General features: G+C 39.7%; 1 protein-coding gene across 1 annotated transcript in view; it reads left to right on the top strand.

Annotated features, from left to right (window-relative positions):
• The window catches only part of ahi1 (Abelson helper integration site 1), a 258275-nt gene that overhangs the window by 127808 nt on the left and 107017 nt on the right, over positions 1-23450 (top strand). Inside the window, exons 18-20 of the mRNA XM_060857049.1 lie at positions 2476-2693; positions 10352-10397; positions 11662-11738. Coding sequence (XP_060713032.1) covers positions 2476-2693; positions 10352-10397; positions 11662-11738 — 341 coding nt within the window. The remainder of the gene's footprint in view (positions 1-2475; positions 2694-10351; positions 10398-11661; positions 11739-23450) is intronic.

Below are 23450 nucleotides of genomic sequence, written 5' to 3'. Positions count from 1 at the left end.
ATAAAAGCAAAGAACTGCAGATGCTGGAAATCTGAAACACAACCTGGAAGTACTGAAGAGAGTCAGCAGGTCTGGCAGCACCTGTAGAGAGAGAAGCAAAATTAACTTTTTGAATTATTAATGTGCAGTCCTGCTGAAGAGGTGCTGCACTCAAAATGTTAACTCTATTTGGGGATGGGAGGGGGTATGTTGGTTGGTTCCAAAAGAACTATGAAAAGCAGCAGACCTTGTTCTGAACTGGAAATTAAGATATGCCACTTGGACTTAGGAATGATGGGATGTAGGAATTACAAGATAAAGAATGATGAAGGTTCTGTGATTCATGATCTTCCATCCTACCATTTGCATGATGCAGGCACTGTTGGAAGTTTACTTTCTCGGTTGGCTGAATAGCTGGTTTGCAATGTAGAGTATTGACAGTCGTGTGGGTTCAGTTCCCATTCTGGCTGACATCACCATGAAGGTCTACCTTCTCAGCCTTATCATACATGACCTTCTGTTAACAGATGCATGCTGATTATCCCTGATTAATCCATGTCTCTCCAAGTGTGGATGTATTCTATCAGACATCTTTCTAATAGCGCCCCATCAAACTGACTGAGCTGCAGTTTTCTGATTAATCCCTTATTCCTTTTTTAATAATGAGGCACCATGAGACCAAAGAGGGTGTGAAAATTACTGCCAGGACTCCTATTATCTCCTCTTTACCTCCCTCAATCCTGCAGATTTATACAATTTTAAGGCTGTTGAACCCTCTAGTAACTCCTCTTTATGTTAAGCTCTTGTAATATTTCATAGTTCTTTACTCTTGTACCTGTATCTGTGTCACAATTTTCCATGTGAATACTGACAGAAAGTATTATTTGAGGTCTGTACCCTCCTATCCAGATCCCCACACACACACTTTACTTCTAGCTCTATAGTCCCTTCTCATAGGCCGTACGCGTTCCCTACTTATTCTTGTGTTCATATATTCAGATAAGTCTTTGAGATTTACTTTGTTCTACTTGCCAATCCTTTCTCATGCACTGTCTTAGCTTCCTTAACTTCCTTTTTAATTTCCCCTTGTACTACTATTCTAAGTGCCCTGTCATGTTGAGCCATTGGTATTTAACATTAGTTTTTTTTTCTTCATTCTCATCTTTATGTTGCTTGATTTCCAAAATTCTCCGGTCATGGTTGCTCCCGTTTTCTTATGGGGTTATATTTTCCCTGTATTCTTGCTATTTCCTCCTTGAATGTCTTCCACTGCTCTGACAGTTTAATTTGCAAGTAGCAGCTCTGAGGCCACTTGGGCTAAATCATATCCCATCTTAGTAAAATTGGCCTTTCCCCAGTTTAAAACTTTTATTTTAGTTATGGAGAAAGGGTCAGTAGACTTCAAATGTTAACTTTGTTTTCTCTCCACAGACCCGCTGAGTTTCTCAAGCAATGTTTGTTTTGTTTCAGATTTCCCAGTAGCCACAATATTTTTTTAGTTTAGAATTTTTATTCCAGGCCTATCATTATCCTTTTCCATTACTATCCTAAAGCTAACTAAGTAATGATCACTATCTCCAAAATGTACTCCTACTGATGCACCTTCCACCTGCCCAGGCTCATTTTCCAATATTAAGGACTACTACCAATGGTATCAAAAGATTCACAATGCTGGGAGGGAAAGAGATCCGGGATTTTGACCCATTGACACTGAAGTAACAGCAATATATTTTTAGGTCAGGATGATGAGTGGCTTGGAGGGGAACTTTCTTTATATCTGCTACCCTTGTCCTTTGGATGATAAATGTTATGGGTTTGGAAGGGGCTGTCATAGGAGTCTTAGTAAGTTTCTGCAGTACATCTGGTAACTGGTACATACTGATGCCTCTGTGCATTGGTAGTGGAAAGAGTGGGCTTTTCTGTACAGAATTGTTCTCTTCATTGCACAATCATTTCCAGTATTACTTTGCAACCAGGAGCCATAATTTAGTGGAACCTGGTTTTCTGTTGTCTGTGCCCACAAAGCAGGAAAGACCTGGCTTTCCCTATCTAGATACCAATAACATATCTGACTATTGACTAAATTCACTCTCAAAAACAATTCATAAGACTCAAATTCACAGCTATTGAGCATCAAAGTAGAGTTGTATTGACATTAACACTTTGGAAGCCTTATGATATTAATTTCTCTAACCAAATTCTGCTTAAATGGAGAAAACTTGTGAAAATTGCACCAAAAGCAATTTGTGTTGTTAACAACAGTGAGAGATTTTAAAATTGTTTCCATAAGGTGGCTGTTTTCTGTCTCTGTTGTGGTAAAGGGTATTTCCATTCCTGTTGCAACTTGTCCCATTTCATGACTGTAAATTAGATATAAATGTGTTTTTCGACAAATGTAACCACACAAAGCAGTCAATTTTATACCCTAAAGTTTAATGCAGCATAGAATGATGATTTATGTAAATGACCATTTTTTTGTTCTCTCTTATCTCCTAGTTGCTCAAATGGAGGCTGAGACTATAAAAGAAGTGTGTAAGGCAAACTTGAAGTCTGGAAACACATCTACACCTAAAGGACCTAGGATTTTTAGCAGCACTTTTGATAGTATTTTTGATAGTAGCACTGTATATAATGGCTCGTTTTCTTCAATTAGTCATTCATCAAGGATATCAATGAAAATGCAAAAAGTCAAACAGAAACTGGACACAGTCATGGTATGTACCATTAGTGAAATATAAAGAAAATACAGATGTTACTTTCAGAACTCTATTACAATGTTTGTTACAATACATTGTGCATGAATCATATAAAGGGCTCATTCACAATCCTCTTAATAAGAACATAAAATATACCTGATCGGCTGGGTAGAATTAGTTTGATGTTCCCATACGGATTCAGAAAATATACTATTGGTCAATATTATTTGCTTAACACAAATACTCATTGACAAGAATATGAGTGCATGGTTATCACTTGACTAAGGGCTGACAGAGGACAGTGCCATTGAAATGTTACTGGACTAGAGATCCAGGACCTCAAACTAATATTCTGTGAACATGAGTTTGAATTACGCCATGGCATCTGTAAACTCAATAAAAACATCTGGAACAGTTATGCAACTGCATTCACAACTGCCTTTTAGGGAAGGAAATCTGGTGTTCTTATCTGGTCTGTCCTTATAATTGACTCCAGACCCATAGTAATGACTTTTAACTGCCCTATGAGTAATAAGGAATGGGCAAGAAATGCTGACCTAGCCAGTAATGCCTACATCCTATGAACAAACACAACCAGCTTTAGGAGGGGAGTAAGGTGAATGATGACACTTAAGTAGTTGTATTTTAAATTGTTGATTGGTGAGATTCCAAATGGATGTGGTCACTCGGTACTATTGCAAATAGCTACCATTCAGCTACACCATTATCTAGACATGTGCATCAAAATAGCATAATGTTTTAAAATAAATTTTACTGTTTATGCTTCATTATCTCCAAAAATAGTTTAAGTTTATACTACAGCTTTCATGACTTCAGAACTTCCCAAACACTTTGCAACAAATTAGTTGCTATGTGAGTATTATCACTATTATAATGTAGGAAATTTTAAAATCAATGTGATCATTTACATTAACATTCAAATAATGCAAGGCAAGAAATTTAAAAATAAACTTAATACTTACTCCATAAACCATTACTCCACCGAAGTGGGTTTCAGCAGCTAATTTGATCCCAACAGTCACCAGTCAGACAAGACCACAGAGGTTGATGAGGACTAAGAAGCCACAATGGACCAGTGGCAAAGTGTGTTCCACAGGAATGAATATGTTCAACACAAATTTTGTGGTATTTTATTTGGAGCAGCATGCAGGGGCTTGGCTAAGATTCCTATTGCTCATAATAAAATGGGAGTAGGTGGCAGAACCAGCTTCACATTATAAAACAAGGAAAGAAGCAAACCCGAAAAAATAAATTAATAAAGGCAAAATGGCTATTTCATCATGGGATCCTACAATGTAAAAAGAGGCCATTTGGCACCAACCCTTTGGAGAGCATCCCACCTAGACCCTTACCCTATCCCCATAACCCCACATTTACCATGGCTAATCAATCTAGGCTACACATCCCAGGACCCTACAGACAATTCCTCATGGCCAATCCACCTGATGTGCACATCTTTGGACTGTTGGAGGAAACTACAGCACATGATGGGAACCCACATAGAGATGGGGAGAATGTGCACACTCCACATAGAGTCAGCCAAGGTTGGAATCAAACCCAGGTCACTGGCACTGTAAGGCCGCAGTGCTAACCACTGAGCCATCAGACTGGCTCACTTAATTCTACCTCACATTAATGTATAGACACACAGATTATGTGTGTATTTACGATGCACAGTTTTGGTCTTAATTCTGTGGATATAATACGTAATATATTCAGTTGAATTCTGTTTATCATCCATGTAATGAGTCCAGCATAAGTGCCAGGGTACCAGTGTTAAATTACTCCATTAATGTGTTGAAAATCTGCATCTGCAGCTTCTGCAATCATGAGCAGTTTAATGTTTGATTGCAAGATAGGTGGACGAATGTGCATTGATTCTAAAGTGATATTTTCATGTATAGTATGACTTAATTCACTAGCATAAAATGTCAACATAAATGATTGAAATCAATACTGATGCTGATTGACTAAATACAGTATGCTGCAATATATGATAATGTATCAACTAATTCATCACCTTTAAAGGATTTCACCCCACAAGTTGGAAAGAATTTTTATGTTGATGACAATTAATGCATTGTTTTTAAAAAATGAAATAGTAGAAACCATTTTGCTGAGTACTTTTAAAAGCAAATGCAAATACAGCTAAAATAAGAAAAAAAGTTGCAAGTGGTTAAAAATGTAATAGTTGTAGGAGAATGAGTGTAATAGAATTTAGGGAAAATAATTGGAATTAAATAATTAAATTCTTTTTTATGTTTTTAGGTTTTAATTTATAATATACTGGATTGGAGACCTGTGCTCTTCAGCTGTTGGCTTAATTATTTCACCAGGAGCACTGTTATGCAGTAAAACAGAATTGTTTAATTATTCAACACTGACTTTAATACTGAAGAGAAGGCCATTCTTTCTTTTAATAGAATTTGTGTTCTGAAGCTCATGAAAGCCAGGTGTTTCAGATTTGTGAAGTCTTTGCCCAGGTGCATTCACCCTGTGGGTGTAATCCAGGGAATCCTGCCAAAACAAGCTACTTTCCATAAAAAAATTAACATTATATTTTCAATGGAGGCAATTGTTAACAAGGCTACAGGGGCAACAAGATAAAGAATTACAGTGCACGGGTGCTATTAACAGAAATATCTGTAGATGGTGCACCTGTTTGTGTGTGTGGTGGGGAGCAGGGTGTCAACTGACAGTAGTCGTTAAGATTTGTGCAAGCAGATGTGGAATATTGTCACCTCATGTACATTGAAACTCAAGATGGTTAGGCATATATATATATATATATAGAGAGAGAGAGAGAGAGAGAACAATTGTTTTAATGTGTGAATGATAATGTATTTATTGTGCTGGAAAACTAGGGATGTCGTGCCAGAGGTTTTTTTAACTCCTTTGTGTATCTAATCCAATATTAAAATATAGTTTTCATTCTTTTATGCAACCAGTCTGTCAGCTTGACAGTGTGAGGTGTCGTCTTCATTGTCATTGAAGATGAGCCTGAGCACCACAACTTGGTTATCCTTGGCCAGCCTGTGTAGAAATGGACAATTAGAGGCATTGAAGCCTGTCTGCCTTGATAGAAGGGAAACCACTCTGCATTCTTCAATTTCAGACATTCATCTTCCTTTCTATTAAACTGAACAATACATATCAGCTTCTGATATTGGCTAAGACTGGTATTTGAACTGAAAATGTGTTGCTGGAAAAACGCAGCAGGTCAGGCAGCATCCAAGGAACAGGAAATTCGACGTTTCGGGCATAAGCCCTGCTTCAGGAATGAGGAAAGTGTGTCCGGTAGGCTAAGATAAAAGGTAGGGAGGAGGGACTTGGGGGAGGGGCGATGGAGATGCGATAGGTGGAAGGAGGTCAAGGTGAGGGTGATAGGCCGGAGTGGGGTGGGGGCGGAGAGGTCAGGAAGAAGATTGCAGGTTAGGAAGGTGGTGCTGAGTTCGAGGGATTCGACTGAGACAAGGTGGGGGAGGGGAAATGAGGAAACTGGAGAAATCGGAGTTCATCCCTTGTGGTTGGAGGGTTCCCAGGCGGAAAATGAGGCGCTCTTCCTCCAACCGTCGTGTTGTTATGGTCTGGCGATGGAGGAGTCCAAGGACCTGCATGTCCTTGGTGGAGTGGGAGGGGAAGTTAAAGTATTGAGCCACGGGGTGGTTGGGGTTGGTTGGTGCGTGTGTCCCAGAGGTGTTCTCTGAAACGTTCCGCAAGTAGGCGGCCTGTCTCCCCAATATAGAGGAGGCCACATCGGGTGCAGCGGATGCAATAGATGATGTGTGTGGAGGTGCCCATCTGCCATTGAAAGCATTTGTTTGTTCATATCTGTGTCAGTTCCTGGCTCAATAGTGAACAGTATTTTGATGGCTCATGCATTTCCCTGAAATTGGAGGTAGGCAGGGCTTTGTTGACATTCTTCAAGGTGGACTAGGAACCAGGTTTGCAGTCTGCTCCATGAAGAGGCACAGGCAGTTAGTGTAATTAAGACCTCACTTGTGGACCATGTTCATTTCTCCATCTTCAGTGGTGCTCTTCAGTTCAACTGAGGCGTCCATTAGAGTTACTGAGTGAAAGATTGCATCTCTGTCAGTTAACATTCCTGCAGAGTGGTTTCCCTCTATCAAGGCAGACAGGATTCAATGCCTCTAATTGTCCATTTCTACATAGGCTGGCCAAGGATAACCCAAGTTGTGGTGCTCAGGCTCATCTTCCTGCTTTAGCAACAGTTACCTCATCTAGGGATACTGTGGGGCTGAACATTATTCCTGGCCGTCTGATTAGGCCAACCACATTCATGGGGTATGGGTGTCACTGGCTGGGCCAGCATTAATTGCCCACTCCTTCTTGCTGTTGAGTCATTGATGCTGAGCTGCTACCTTGCACTGCTGCATTTCATATGTTGTAGGTAGACCCAGGATGCTTTTAGAGAGGTAGTTTCACGAATTGGAGTCAGAGACCCTGAAGGAACAGCAATATATTTCCAAATCAGGATGGTGATTGGTTTGGGGGAGAATTTACAAGTTGTGTTGTTCCCATTTATCTACTGCCTTTGTGCTTCTGGATGACAGTGATCATGAGTTTGGAAAGTGCTCTTAAAGGAGCCTTGGTGAATTTCTGCAATGCGTCTTACAGATAATGCACACTGATACTACTGAGTGATATCGGTGGAGAGTGTGGATGTGGTTCCAGCCAAGTAGTTGCTTTGTCCTGAATGGTGTCAAGCTTTTTTATTGTTGGAGTTGCACCCATGCAAGTATGTTGGGAGTATTCCATAGCACTCCTGATTCTTGGATGGTGGGCATACCATGGCGAGTCAGGACGTGAGTTACTCGCTACAGGATTCCCAACCCCAAACATCCATTTCTAGCTACTACTTATATGGTTAGTCAAGTTTTAATTTCTGGGCACTGGTAACTCCCAGGATTTACAATCTGGGCACTGGTAACTCAATGAATATCAAGGACTGCTGGTTAGGTTTGCTCTAGTTGGAGATGATCTTTGCCTGCATTTATTTGGCACGAAGGTTACTTGTTACTTGTTGGTTCTGGATATTGCCTAGGTCTTGCGGCATTCGGGCATGGACTGTTGCAGTATCTGAAGAGTCTTAATGATGCTCAACTTTGTGCAATTGTCAGCAAATACTCCCATTTCTGACCTTATAATAGAGGGAAAGCTATTGATGAAGAAGCTAAAGGTGTTTGGGACTAGGCCATTCTCCTTGGGAGCATCTGAAGATGTGTCCTAGACTAAGATGACTGATGTCTGACAACCACTAGAATCGTCTTTTGTGCCACGTGTGATTCCAACCCGGGGGTGTTTTCCCCAAATTCCAATCTTTCTAGGGCTTCTTGATGCCAAAATCATAGATGCAAAACTTTTAAAAGTGGTTTTAACTGTTTTTGTTTTCTTGTTTTATGTTTATTGGTAGCTATTGCCTCTTTTGTAGCTTTTCTACGTCCTTCTGTTTAAATATATATTTCTTCCTATTCAGTAATATTTCAAAGTTAAAAATGACAAAAAAACAGGTTTATTTGGAAGTACAAACTTTCGGAGCACTGCTCCTTAAACAGGTAGCTAGTCAGGCAATAGATTTTTTAAATTCTTTTATGGAATGTGGCCATTTATTGATTCCTAATTGGGAAGATGATTGTGAGCTATCTTTCTGAACTGTGTCAGTCCATGTGATGCAGGGGCAAACACATTGCTGATGGCACAGGAGTTTCCACATTTTCATCTAGCAAATGTGAGAGAAAAATAATGTAGTTCCAAGTCAGGACGGTGTGTACCTTTGAGGGGCACTTGCAAGTGTTAAATGTTCTAATTCACCTGCTGCAGGCCTAGTCTGTCAGGACTCAACAAGCTTACTTTGTAGTGATGCTACCAAAAAATATATGCGGTAGACGTTGAAGTCCCCCATTAGTGCATCCTCACCCTTGCGATCCACCATGCTTATTCTGATTGGTGTTCAACATGGAGGAATACTAATCAATTGACCTGGTAATTAACAGATTTCCTTGCAGAAATTGGAGACTTCATGACTTCCTAAATTAATGGGTATAATTCCCAGGCTAACTCTCTCCTGACTATACCGCTGTGCTTTCACCACTGTTAGGTATGTCCTGGAGTGAAACAAGACATGGTCAGGGACAGTGATTACTGTGTTTAGGACATTCATTGGCATAAGATAAGCTTATGGGGTCATGCCTGTATTAGACTCTTGCTTTGACTAGTTTGTCAATTTTGGCAGATGATAATAAGGAGGACTTTGCAAAGGTGGTAGAGCTGAGCGTTGCTGGTGCTTACGTTAATATCAGGTGATCCAAAAGATTTTATTCCTTTATGACTTGATGAGTTTTGATTCTTGAACTGAGTATCTTGCTAGGCCATTTCAGAGGCAGTTAAGAGCTCCATCAGAAAGCTGTGGGTCTGGAGCTGCATGTATGCCAAATTCCTTTGTGATAGTTCCATGGCAGAATTTTTAATTCTGTTTTTTTTTAGAAAGAAGCAATTAATTAAATGATGAATGTTAAAACTGCAACAATGGCATTTGAACCTGTGCCCCAGTCTTCAGTGTTAGTGCAGAGATATTTTCACAATCTCTTTGCAGTGATTATGAATATATTTCAATCAATCAAGAAAAACACGTACTTTGCCAATATAATGTATACTTTGATAGTTTCAGGATAAGTTAATGTTGTTGACATCAATGGAAGATGAATGAGAGATTAAATGATTTCCATAAAACAAAATATATAGGAGTAGAACTGGACAATTTAGCCTATTGAGTTTGTTGCGCCGTTTGATCATGGCTGATATGTTTCTTAAATTCACACTCCTGAAGAAGGGCTCATGCCCGAAACATCGATTCTCCTGCTCCTTGGATGCTGCCTGACCTGCTGCGCTTTTCCAGCAACACATTTTCAGCTCTGATATGTTTCTTAACCCTATTCTCCTCCCTTTTCTACGTACCCTTGATTCCTTGCTAAGCAAGAACCGATCTATCTTCATTTTAAATACGCTCTATGATTTGGACTCCACAGCCTTCTGCAGTAAGAGTTCCACAGATTAACCACTCTCTGGCTGAAGAAATTACTTCTCCTCTCAGTTCTGAAGGGATGTCCTGTCACTCTGAGGCTGTGCCCCGGGTCCTAGTCTCTCCTCCTAGTGGAAATACCTTCTCCACATCTGTTCTAACCAGGCCTATCAGTGAATTGTAATGTTCAATCAGATTCCCACTAATCCTTCTAAACTTCCTCAATACAGAGCCCAACTGCTCAACTGCTCCTCATAAAACAAGCCTTTTATCCCTGGGACCATTCTTGTATTCCTCCTCTGGATCACCTCCAAGGCCTTTGATACAGGGCGCAAAACTGTACACAGTATTCCAAATGTGTTCTGACCAGTCTTAGCAGTACATCTCTGCTGTTGTATTAGTTATCCTCTGCTGATTTTTCAAGACTTCCCAATCCTCTAGCTTCCCACTAATCTTCACCATATAGTACGATTTTTCTTTGCTTTTATCTGTCCCTGACTTCTCTTATAAGTGTGGCAAACTCACATTGGATGCAGCAATGTTAATGATAATGGATTAATTTATTTACTTCATTTCAAAGCAGTTCTTTTTGAAATCTGAATTTTGTTTATTGTAGGAATCAGTTCAACAGAGCACTTCAGAAACGGATTTTGCAAACCAAGGTATGTGAAAGTGTACAGATACTGTTATCCAGGACCTTGTATTTTTGTTCAGATTTTCAACATTTTCGATGTTATTTTTTCTTGCTCATAGTTAACTTGCTCAATATTCTGTAAAGGTTTGTCAAATTCAAGTGAAATCAGGCTAGTGTTGAAACCAGAACTTGTTGCACACTGATGTGTGGTTAAATTTTTGTTCTTTTTGGATTAGATTCCCTACAGCATGGAAACAGGCCCTTCGGCCCAATCAGTCCACACCAATTCTCCAAAGAGTAACCCACCCAAACCCATTTCCCTCTGACTAATGCAGCTAACACTGTGGGCAATTTAGCATGGCCAATTCACCTAATCTGCACACCTTTGGACTGTGGGAGGAAACCAGAGCACCTGGAGGAAACCCATGCAGACACAGGGAGAATGTGCAAACTCCACACAGACAGTCACCCAAAGTTGGAATCGAACCTGGGACCCTAGTGCTGTGTGGGAGCAGTGCTAACCACTGAGCCACCATGCCGCTAGAATAAGTCTTCCCTGTTCCATTAGTGGAGGAAACTATTCCTGAGAGACATTTTATTAGGCCAGTCATTAACCAAGTGTTCAGATTTTCTAAGGTCCAGAAGGCAAAAGGCAAATAGGTAGGAAACCTGTATTTTATCCTATATTTCCAATAATGATTAGAAATTTAGAGTATGCAATTTTGAAAAGCTAAGATAAAATAAGAGCGAGTGAATTGCTGGAAGACAGCCTTGTAAGTAGAGAATCAATGATTAACAGAAAGAAGCTGTTGTGGCAATGATAGTGTATCCATGTCTGGGCTATAATGTGCACATTTAATTTCCATCTGCCCCAGAGGTATGTCATAACATGTCTGAACAGGTTGATGAAAATAATTAGATAATGAACAGAAATTGCATTTGAAATTTGTATTTTAAGTTATTTTGTTTTACAGTACAGTGTAGATTAAAAAAAACAAATTGTTGGACTGAGGGGGCTATTTCTGTGCTGTGTGTAGTTCTTATATAATTCTGTGTAATTAGAATTTTAAAACTGACAACTGGGTGGCTTCATTACTTCTAATGCAGTATTAAAATGTAGTAATGTGTGAATTTTTTTAAAATGTAGCTGAGGCAGAGATCTTTCTTGGCTATGTAGTACCTAGTTTAAACTTTGGTTTTGCAATTATTCACAATCTAAGGAACAACAGAACTGCATCATACTTGTAGAAAAAGCTTCTTTAACCACACGCTTATCCATTTTTGTTCAATAGGAATGGTTCCAATGATGTCATTGGATATGACTTGGGATTCCTCTTTTAGTTCCGTGGGCAGCTACTACTATAATAGTGTAAGTACTGATGATAAGAATCCAGAGCTGTTAAAATATTGAGATTTTACTTGTGAATGATGGGATCATGATCACACATATCTTCCTTTCAAATGTGTACAAATAACCTGCAATTTGCAAGTATTTTGGGACTAAAGTTTGACAGGTATCAGCAGTGGCTGATTAACATGTTTCCCATTGAATGGAATGCAAGAAGCAAGGCAACTTCATGCTACCTATTCATTCCGATTGGTGCAGACCTAGCCAGTGCTAACTGTGCTAGTCATTCAGCTGGAAGCATCATCAGAAAGCTATTATCATGACCTTCTAATTCTGTTAGTGCTTTGTGACTCAATCAGTAGAGAGCTTTCCTTCTGCTGCCTTAATGCCAAGACCAGTAACTCTTATCTCTTTTTTATTTACTCCTGTGACATGGGCATTGCTACTGGTCAGCATTTATTGCCCGTCCCAGTGTGCTTAAGAAGGTGGTGGTGAACTGCTTTCTTGAACCACTAGAGTCCAGTTCAGTTCTTGCCTCTGGGGTTTAGCTCTTTTGTCCATGTTTGGACCAAAATTGTAATAACGTCAGAAGCTTGTGGTGCTGATGAAACTCAAACTGTGTCAGAGCAGAACTGTTGTTTGATAGTACTGTTGACGACTCTCACCATCATGTTGGGGGTGGGGTGGGGGGGCAGCACCATGGTTCAGCATTTAGCACTCCTGCCTCATGGCAACAGGAATCAAGGTTTGATTTCAACCTTGCATGACTATATAGTGTTTGCACGTTCTCCCCACATTTGCATTGGTTTCTGCCGGATGCTCCCGTTTCCTCACGTAGTCCAAAGAGGAAGTACAATTTAGGTGAACTGCCCATGCTTAAGTATCTGTAGTGTCCAGGGATATCCAGGCTCAGTGGAATAGCCATAGTAAATGCGGGATTATGGGTTAGAGGGCTGTGTCTGGGTGGAATGCTGTTCAGAGGGTTGGTGTAGACTCAATGAGCCAGATGGCCTCTTCCCACAGTTTTGGGGATTCTATGATTCTGCTTGCCGGTGATTTACATTCGACTAATAGGGCAGTAATTGTCTGGGTTAGATCTATCTTGCTTTTTGTGCACAAGGCGCACATGAGCAATTTTCTACATTAATGAGTAGATGCCAATGTCTTCTCCCTTTTTCCTTTCTCCCATTCCCTGACCTGATAGTAATGAAAGTGAGTGATATGTTGGTCCACAGTATTATAAATTGAGGTTGAATACAACTCTGCTACCCACAGTGTCAAATAAATGTCCAGTTTTGAGTTACTACACTTGTTTAAAATCTAGCCCATTTAACATGATGATAGTGCTGCACAACATTATGGAGGCTGTCCTCAGTGTGAATGTCTTCAACTCATCTTCATCTCCACAACAGCTGTGCATGCATGGAGAGATTTATCTACGGCAGACAGATTGGTGAGAACAACGTCAAGTCAGTTTTTCCATCTTGATGGTTCCTCACCACTTGTCACAATCCCATAGGACTATATGAAATAGGAACAGGAGTCGGCCATTTAACCTCTCGGGCCAGATCTGCCATTCAGTCGGATCATGGCTGACCCAACACTCATCACATCCATTTCCTGCCCTATTCCTATAACCCTTGATTCCCCAACTGATGAAACATTATACTTTTTTTATTTAGTTGTGGGATGCGGACATCGCTGGCTGGCCAGCATTTATTATCCATCCCCTCTAGTTGGCTTTGAGAGGTAGTGATGAGCTGCCTTCTTGAACTAATGTCGTTCCACTACTGTGGGTTGACGCACAATACCATTAGGGAGAGAATTCCAGGCTTTTAAAGCAGTGACAGTGAAGGAACAGAAATATATTTCTACTCAGGATGGAGGGGAACAAAAAACATTTACAGCCTAGGAACAGGCCATTCAGCCCACCAAGCCTGTGCCAATCCAAATCCACTGTCCAAACCTATCACTCCATTCCTAAAGATCGGTATCCCTCTGCTCCACAACTACTCATGCAACTGTCCAAATGTACCTTAAATGAATCTACTGTGCCAGCCTCTACTATCTCTGCTGGCAATGCATTCCAGGAACCTACCACCCTCTTTGTAAAGTATTTTCCGTGTGTATCCCCCTTAAACTTTTCACCTCTCGCCTTTAACATGTGACCTCTCGTTGTTGAATCCCTCGCCCTGGGAAAAAGCTTATCTCTATTCACCCTGTGTATACCCTTCATGAATTATTTAGACCTCAATCAAGTCCCCCTCAATCTCCTTTTTTCTAATGAAAACAATCCTAACTTACTCAACCTCTCTTCATAGCTAACATCTTCCGTACCAGGCAACATCTTCGTAAACCTTCTCTATATCCTCTCTAAAGTGTCCACATTCTTTTGGTAGTGTGACGACCAGGACTGTACATAATATTCTAAATGCGGCCGAACCAAAGTCTTGCACACTTCTAACATGACCTGCCAGCTCTTATACTAAGTACCCCGTCCAGTGAAGGCAAGCATACCATATGCCTTCTTGACCACTCTATCCATATGTGCAGCCACCTTCAAGGTACAATGAACCTGAATGCCCAGGTCTCTCTGCTCATCAACTTTTCCCAATGCTCTTCCATTTACAGTATAGTTCGCTGTAGAATTAGACCTTCCAAAATGCATTGCCTCACATTTGCCTGGATTAACCTCCATCTGCCACTTCTCTGCCCAACTCTCCAGCCTATCTATATTCTCCTGTATTCTTCAACAGTTCCCTATGCTTTCTGCTACTCTACCATTGACCATGGAACTTAAAGGTGCTGGGGTTCCTATGTATACACTGCCCTTGTTCTAGATTGAAGTGGCACTGAGTTTGAAAGGTGCTGTCTGAGGATCTTTGGTGAATTTCTGCTTTGCGTCTTATAGGTTATACACATTGTTGCTACAGAGCATTGATGGTGGAGGGAGTGGATGCTTGTGGATATAATGCCAATCCAAGGGGCTACTTTGTCCTGGATAGTGTCAAGCTTCTTGAGTATTGTTGGAGCTGCACTCATTCAGACGGGTGTAGAATTTTCCATCACATTCCTGATTTGTGCCTTGTAGATGGTGGTAAGCCTTTGGGGTGTCAGGAGGTGAGTTGATCTCAGCCTTAAATATACACAAGGGCTATAACCCACAGCTCTCTGTGGCACAGAGTTCCAAAGACGCTCAACTCTCTTAGAGAAGAAATTCCTCCTCATCTCAGTCTTAAATTGGCACCCCTTTATTCAGAGACTGCCCTTGGGAACTCAGTCAGTCGTGGAGCTACCAAACCACTCTTAGTAATGGACATTGAATTTCCCTATAGCAAGTCTCAGTGATCTTCCCTACACTGCAGCAATCTCCAAAATGAGATGTTGCAAATATCTTCAGTTCTAGTCTGGAAGTAACAAAATGAGTAAAAATTGACTACCGTGGTCAGCTTCACAGCCACGCGCTCTAGATTCTTAGTTGTGATTGTACAAATGGAAACTTTCAGTGAGGGCATTCTTAACAAAGCAGCAGGCACCTCTCATCCTGTTGTTGAGATCTAGACAGCAGATTTGCTGTCGGAGGACTCTATGCAAGTTTGGTCTCTTGCTGAGATCCAATCCTCTGCACTGGTTTTCCGAATAGTGTTATGGAAATTTTTAAATCCACTTGAGGGAACAGAGAATAGCCATGGTTTATTCAAAACTGAATTCAACCAAGGAATTATGATGGCTTCATGTAGGGAATGGATGAGGGGACAAAATGCCTATGTAGGTGAAATTACAGGTGGCAATTGCCAAGCAATGTAAAGATGAAGGACATGCCCAACAAGTGTTAACATAATGCATCAGCCAATCTGGTGGACCAACAGGCAAGCAATGAGGAGTGGAATTTAAATTCAAAGGTAGAGTGAGCAACTCAGACCAGGATTGAAATGGTGGGGTGCAGGTCGACGTAGAGTATGTCCATGGGATCAATGTAATGAGGTAACTAAGCCAAAGGATTGATATACAGTAGATTCTTGGGCAACATCAAAGGATGATAGAGCAGTTAAATAAGAATAAAGCATAAAGTCCCAGACTCATGGAAAGGCTCAAAGAAGAAAGCCAGGAGGTGGACAAGAGGCATTCGAGCAGAAAATGCACACTTGGTAAAAAACAAAAGTGGAGGTCATAGTAAAGTCTGAATTTAACAGAACAATGACATTTGGCCCAGGAGGATGTAGGTTTTAGCCCAGGTCCTAGAAGTGCATCATAGAAAAGATTGGAAATCTAATGGAGAACAGCAGGAGGCCGAGGAGCCATATTTCAAGCTGAAGAGGCAATTCTAAACTAAAACTCTGATTCAGTGTAGAACCATTGCACCTAAAGCATACAGCATAGAATTGAGGACACTTGTGGTTTGGTGTTAGTGCCTTTACGTCTGGGCTAGAAGGCCCAGATTCAAGTCCCTCCTGCCCCAGATGTGAGTTGTAACATGTCTGAATAGGCTGGTTAGAAAATATCTCGAAGTGCAATGGTGAAAAGTACAAAAAAGCTAATGTGAGCAGAGTCCCCACATTCACAGATGAGCATGGTGAAAATAATTCAGGAAAATTTGGCAAAAACTTACCAGCTATAAGAATTGGGAATCTTAAACAATGGATAAGAAGAGATGAGACTGGGGTGGGCCAAAATGGCACTGATTGGTCATGGATCAAATTATAAACAATAAGCAGAATGTCATAATCTGCCAGTTTTGAAGCCACTAAAATAGTCCTTCTTGAGGAGGTGGACAAGATGGGTTATAACACTGAGATCATTCTTACTGGTACAGCTGTAGTATGTTAAACTCAATTGATATTAATTGACTGTATACCAACTTTGCAGTGAATTCTATAGGTTCCAGGTCAGGATTTAACCATCAAGGATTTAACCATAATTAACCATCTCACAAAGTCAGTCAGATATATCTCATTAGGTCATATAATCTATTCTAATACTTCCTAGGTGGCATGAATTACAAGAAGATAAAATAATGGTTGATTTTCTTTAAAAATGTTTCAGTTTAGCTATAAGCATGTATTAATGGGATTTATATATGGAAATTAAAATCTTTTGGATAATTAAATTATTATGTATAGCATTGGAATTTCAAAGTTTGATGAAATATAATTGAAATAACTTTATCAATATGCAGCTTGTTTTTCAATATTCTACTAAGTTTTTTTTCTCATAATGGATCTATGTGAGTTGTGTCTATAAGTTTATTAAGGATAATTCAAAGGATGATTTGAATGAAAACAGAGTAGTGCCCAGAAGCAATGAATGTAAATTGTAAAAAGACTAATAGTAGGAGACTGTGGTCTGATAACAGGTAAAGAATGACAGAAAATTTGACTTGCAAATTTATGCAAATCAGTATCTGGTGTTGAAGGTCAAAGGTTTGGAGTTGATCTGATGAGCCACAGGCATCATCTTTTTTAAAAAGGTAGTAATCTTATTTTTGTGTGCCAAACTTCAAACTTAATTGTTCCAGTATGGAAATTTCACATTTCTAGAAATCCATGTCATTTACATCATTTGCATTATATAAATAAGAAATGCAAAGTGTTCTGTGGAGAAGCTGGCATCTGTTCTTTTTGAACGTTTGTTCCTTTTGCCTAATACAGGCAATTTACATCTATCACATTACACAAACCAGGACCTGTATTGAAAGTAGTTTTGTAAAATTGTGGCTTATTTTATGACAGTGATATGAACAAGCTTTAAAAATGTCTACATACTAGGTACCTTTACTAAACAGCCACAGAATTATCTACAAGATCAGTTATGCAATTTTTTTTCTCTTGATATATTTTGAAAACCATGATTGCTTCATTTTCTTTAATCTGTGCCAAGAAAAACTTACATAACATAAACCTGCATGTTTAGTAGAGGATATTTAATTTAGCACCAATTGTAAAATGAAGTAAAACGTCATTCTGTTTGGATCTTTATATATTTATTTTTTCAAAATTTGAAATATTATTACAAGAAACAAAATTAAAATTGTCAAGTGCCTTCTTCTCATTTTTGTATGATAGAACTATTTTTAATGCAATTGTGATGTTGCAATATTATATTACACCATCCATAAAATGACACAAATCCATAAAATGCACAACATATGAACTAATAGCTCATGCTTCATTACTTTTATAGTTACATCTATCTAATAATTGCTTCTATCTTCTAATCATGAAATGATCAACAACCTAACAGAAAAAAATTATAAAATCTCACTTCCGTCTTCTGACTCCACACATACTTTGCCACTTTGGACCATAATGGGCTCCAACTTCTCTGGTTATCTTCTTTCTAGTGATACAAAATGTTCTTGGACTTTTATGTATTTTCTCATGACATCTTTATGCTCTCCTAATTTCTTTAAATAGCCCTTTGCACTTTCAGTACTCCTCTTGGGTTCTTACTCTTTTCAAGCCATCAATAAGCTTCCCTTTTATACTTTTTTTTTCAATTCTGTACATTCTTTGACATCCAGATATTACATAAATATGTCTGTCTCTTATTTTAAATACTTTCGATTGATCTAACCTCCATAGCTCTCTGCGGTCGAGAATTCCAGACATTTATTACTTTCTAGGTGAAGAAATTTCCTTGTATCTCAGCTTTAAATTAGTATTCCTTTGTTCTGTAAATATGTCCTGTAGTTTCAGATTACCCTTTTAGTGAACTCATCATCTCAACCTGTCAGGTCTCCTCAGAATCTTGTATGTATCAATGAGATCATCTCTCATTCTTCTCAATTCCAAAGAATAAAGGCCTAACCTGTTTATCTGTTCTTCATAAGTTAACCCCCTTATCCCAGGAATCAGCATAATATCTCTTTTGAACTAACTCAAATGCCAACGTATACTTCTGTATAATATCAAAAGTGCCCTAAGTGCAGCCTCATATGTACCCTGTAAAGTTGTAAAAACATCCCTATTTTTAAACTTGAACCTGCCAGCAATGAAAACCAAAATTCCATTTACCTTCTTAACATGCTGCACTTGTGTGGTAATGTTTTATGTTTCAAGTAGAAGAACACACTGAGTATTTTTACTCATTTAAGCCAGCATTTATTTCCCAGCCCTATATGCTGTTGACGTGGTGGTGGTGAGCTACAGCCTTCAACTGGTGGTATCTATTTGGTGTAGGTAGATTCCGAGTGCCGTTCAGAAGAGAGTTACATGATTTAGACCCAATGATGCTGAAGGAATGTATTTCAAATATATTTCAAAGTCAAAATGGTGAGTGATTTGGAGGGGAACTTGCATGTGGTGGTGTACCCATATATCTGCTGCACTAACTTTCTAGATGGCAGTGATCTTGAGGTTGGAAGGGAATGTTGAAGAAGGCATGGTGACTTTCTGCAGTGCATCTTGTGGATGGTATATATTGCAGATACTGAGTATCGGTGGTAAAGGGAATAAATATGGATGTGAAGCCAGTTAAGTGGACTGCTTTGCCCTGTATGGTATCAAGCTTCCTGCATGTTCTTGGAGCTGCACTTATCGAGACTTTTGAGGAAAATTCCATCACACATGACTTCTGCCTTGTAGATGGTGATCATGCCTTGGAGAGTCAACTGGTGAGTTACTCACTGCAGAATTAGGACTAAAATTGGGCCCTCGAAGACAGAAACAGGGGAATATATTACGGGGAACAAAGGAATGGCAGAAGAATTAAATGGGTACTTCAGATCTGTGTTCACTGGTGAAGACACAAACAATCTCCCTGAGGTAACAGTGGTTGAAGGACCTGAACTCAAGGGAATTTATATTTGCCAGGAATTGGTGTTGGAGAGACTGTTAGGTCTGAAGGTTGACAAGTCTCCGGGGCCTGATGGTCTACATCCCAGGGTACTGAAGGAGGTGGCTCGGGAAATCGTGGATGCGTTGGTGATTATTTTCCAGAGTTCGATAGATTCAGAATCGGTTCCTGAGGATTGGAGGGTGGCTAATGTTATACCACTTTTTAAGAAAGGTGGGAGAGAGAAAGCAGGAAATTATAGACCAGTTAGTCTGACCTCAGTGGTGGGAAAGATGCTGGAGTCTAATATAAAGGATGAAATTACAGCACATCTGGATAGTAGTAACAGGATAGGACAGAGTCAGCAGGGATTTATGAAGGGGAAATCGTGCTTGACTAATCTTCTTGAATTTTTTGAGGATGTAACTCTGAAGATGGACGAGGGAGATCCAGTAGATGTAGTGTGCCTGGACTTTCAGAAAGCTTTTGATAAAGTCCCACATAGGAGGTTAGTGAGTAAACTTAGGGCGCATGGTATTGGGGGCAAAGTACTAAATTGGATTGAAAATTGGATGGCTGATAGGAAACAAAGGGTAGTGATAAACGGCTCCATTTCGGAATGGCAGGCTGTGACCAATAGGGTACCACAGGGATCCGTGCTGGGACCGCAGCTTTTTACAATGTATGTTAATGATATAGAAGATGGTGTCAGCAATAACATTAGCAAATTTGCTGATGATACAAAGCTGGGTGGCAGGGTGAAATGTGATGAGGATGTTAGGAGATTACAAGGTGATCTGGACAAGTTAGGTGAGTGGTCAGATGCATGGCAGATGCAGTTTAATGTGGACAAATGTATGGTTATCCACTTTGGTGGCAAGAACAGGAAGGCAGATTACTACCTCAATGGAATTAATTTCAGTAAAAGGGCAGTACAGAGAGATCTGGGTGTTCTTGTACACCAGTCAATGAAGGCAAGCATGCAGGTACAGCAGGTAGTGAAGAAGGCTAATAGCATGCTGGCCTTCATAACAAGAGGAATTGAGTATAGAAGCAAAGAGGTTCTTCTGCAGCTGTACAGGGCCCTGGTGAGACCACACCTGGAGTACTGTGTGCAGTTCTGGTCTCCAAATTTGAGGAAAGACATTCTGGCTATTGAGGGAGTGCAGCGTAGGTTCACGAGGTCAATTCCTGGAATGGAGGGATTACCTTACACTGAAAGACTGAAGTGACTGGGCTTGTATATCCTTGAGTTTAGAAGACTGAGAGGGGATCTGATTGAGACATATAAGATTATGAAAGGATTGGACACTCTGGCAACAGGAAACATGTTTCTGCTGATGGGTGAGTGCCGAACCAGAGGACACAGCTTAAAAATACGGGGTAGACCATTTAGGACAGAGCTGAGGAGAAACTTCTTCACCCAGAGATTGGTGGCTGTGTGGAATGCTCTGCCCCAGAGGGCAGTGGAGGCCCAGTTTCTGGATTCATTTAAGAAAGAGTTGGATAGAGCTCTCAAAGATAGTGGAATCAAGGGTTATGGAGATAAGGCAGGAAGCGGATACTGATTAGGAATGATCAGCCATGATCACATTGAATGGCGATGCAGGCTGGAAGGGCTGAATGGCCTACTCCTGCACCTATTGTCTATTGTCTATTGATTCCTAGCCTCTGACCTGCCCTTGCAGCCACACAGTAGTTATTTATATGGCTGGTCCAGTTCAGTTTCTGGTCAGTGGTAACCCTGGAATGTTGGTAATGAGGGAATTCAGCAATGTTAATGTCATTCACTATCAGGTGGAAATGGTTGGATTCTCCCATACTAGAAATGTTCAATGCTGCCAATTGTGTGGTGCCAACGTAATTTGGGAATTATTATCCCAGCCTTGGATATTGTCCATGTCTTGCTGCATTTGGACATGCATAGCTTCAGTACCTTAAAAGTAGCCCATGATGCCATGCATTGTGCAACATTAAAACACATCAGTCAAGTTTTTGGCCAGTCTCAATTTTTTTTTAATCTTGCAGATTCCTTATTTCCTCATCACAACATGACCCCCAATATATTCCTCCTGTATTCTATCTATGACCTACATTATGTGCTTATTTAGATATATTGCATACATGCTCCTCCTCTAAGCCATTTTAATAGATTGCAAATAATTGAGGCCTGAGTAATGATCATTGTGGCACTTCACTAGTTACTTTCAAGCTGAAAAGCACTCTTTCCAGGCCTCTATTTCTCTTTCTCTCTCTCTCTGTTGTATGTCAGCCATTCTTCAGACCATGCTAAGGCATTAACTCCAATATCTTGAGCTGCTATCATATGCAATAGCTTTTTAAGTGACATCTTGTTGAATGCCTTCTGGAAATCCAAACACTAATTCCCATTTATGAACTCTGTTATATTCTCAATGAAAAATAGCAAATTTATCAAATATGATTTCTCTTTCACAAAACCATCTTGATTCAGGTTGATTGTATTAAGCTTTTGTAAATGTCATGCTATTTCTTCCTTAATAATGGACTGTTGGCTTTGCCTTCTTGAACAGTGGCTTCACATTAGTGATTTTCAAATCAGCTGGCACCCGATCAGAATCTTTTGAAATTTGGAAGATTTCACTCAATACCTGCACTGGCTCTGCAGCCACTTCCTTCAAACACTGGGATGCAGGCCAGTGGGCCCTGGCGATTTGTCTCCCTTTAGTCCAATTAGTTTGTCAAATACTTTGTACTTTGTGATGGAGACTGCTACAAAGTCTTCCTCCCATTAACACCTTGATCGTTTGATATCTTTAGGATGTTTAGTGTCCTCCACCATGAAATCTGATACAAAGTATTGGTTTTAATTATCTGCAATTTCTCTGTTCCCTGTTATGAATTCCCCAGTTGTATTGTCCAAGAGTCCCACACTTACATTAGTTATTCTCTTTCTTTTTATATACCCAAAGAAACATTTCTTGCCAATTTGCTTTCATAATCAATTTACTCCCTCCTAATTAAAGTTTTAATCATTTGGCTCCTGGCTCCTTAAAAACAAATTTTCCAATCCTCCAGCCTTCTCGTAGTTTTCACCACTTTGTATGTCATTTACTTAGACACTCTCCAGGGTTGTCTTTGTTCATCCTTTTCGACTAGAATAATTTTTTACTGAGCATTATAAAATATTTGCTTAAATGTCTACTACTGCTCATCCACAGATTTCTCATAATCTATTTTCCCAACCTGATTTAGACAATTTTTTCTTCACACCACTATTTAATTTGACACCAGTCTGAGACCCAGGTTGTTTTCTCCCAAACTGAACTTGAAACTCCACCATGTTGTGATCGCTACCTCCAAGAGGGTCCTTAGCTCTGAGATATCTTATTAATTCCATCTCATTAAATATTGCTAGATCTAAAGTAACCTGTTTTCAGATTAATTCTGCAACATACTGATCTAAAAAAATCCCTGTTGCACTTGACAATTTTTTTCCAATATTGCCCATGCCCATTTGATTTGTCCAGTCAATATTTAGATTCAAATCATCTGTTCTGAAGAAGGTCACTGGACCTGAAACATTAACTCTTTTGTTTCTGATTTCCAGTATCCGTAGTTCTTTGTTTTTTTTTCAAATCACATGTGGCAATTGTAGCTTCCATCTTACACATGTCCATTATTTCCTGATTTACATCTTTCCTAAAGTGAGGTAACTTTTCAGGAGTTTATAGAAAACTCCTACCTGTGATTTCTTTCTCTTGCTATTTCTTATTTCCACGCACACTGATTCCACATCATGATTTACTGCATCTGTATCACTACTCACCACTGCACTGATGTCTTAATTGTTAATTAAGCTCCTCAACCGCCTTTTTCTTATTTTTCTGGATTCTTGAATATTAAGTTCCCAGCCTTGGTCACCCCACAGCCTTGTTTCTATAATATCTGTCAAATCATTTTTGTTTGTTTTGTGTCAAC

The sequence above is a fragment of the Hemiscyllium ocellatum genome, chromosome 3 (assembly GCF_020745735.1).
Source record: "Hemiscyllium ocellatum isolate sHemOce1 chromosome 3, sHemOce1.pat.X.cur, whole genome shotgun sequence".
Classification (NCBI taxonomy): domain Eukaryota; kingdom Metazoa; phylum Chordata; class Chondrichthyes; order Orectolobiformes; family Hemiscylliidae; genus Hemiscyllium; species Hemiscyllium ocellatum.
This window is presented reverse-complemented; position numbering and strand designations above follow the sequence as displayed.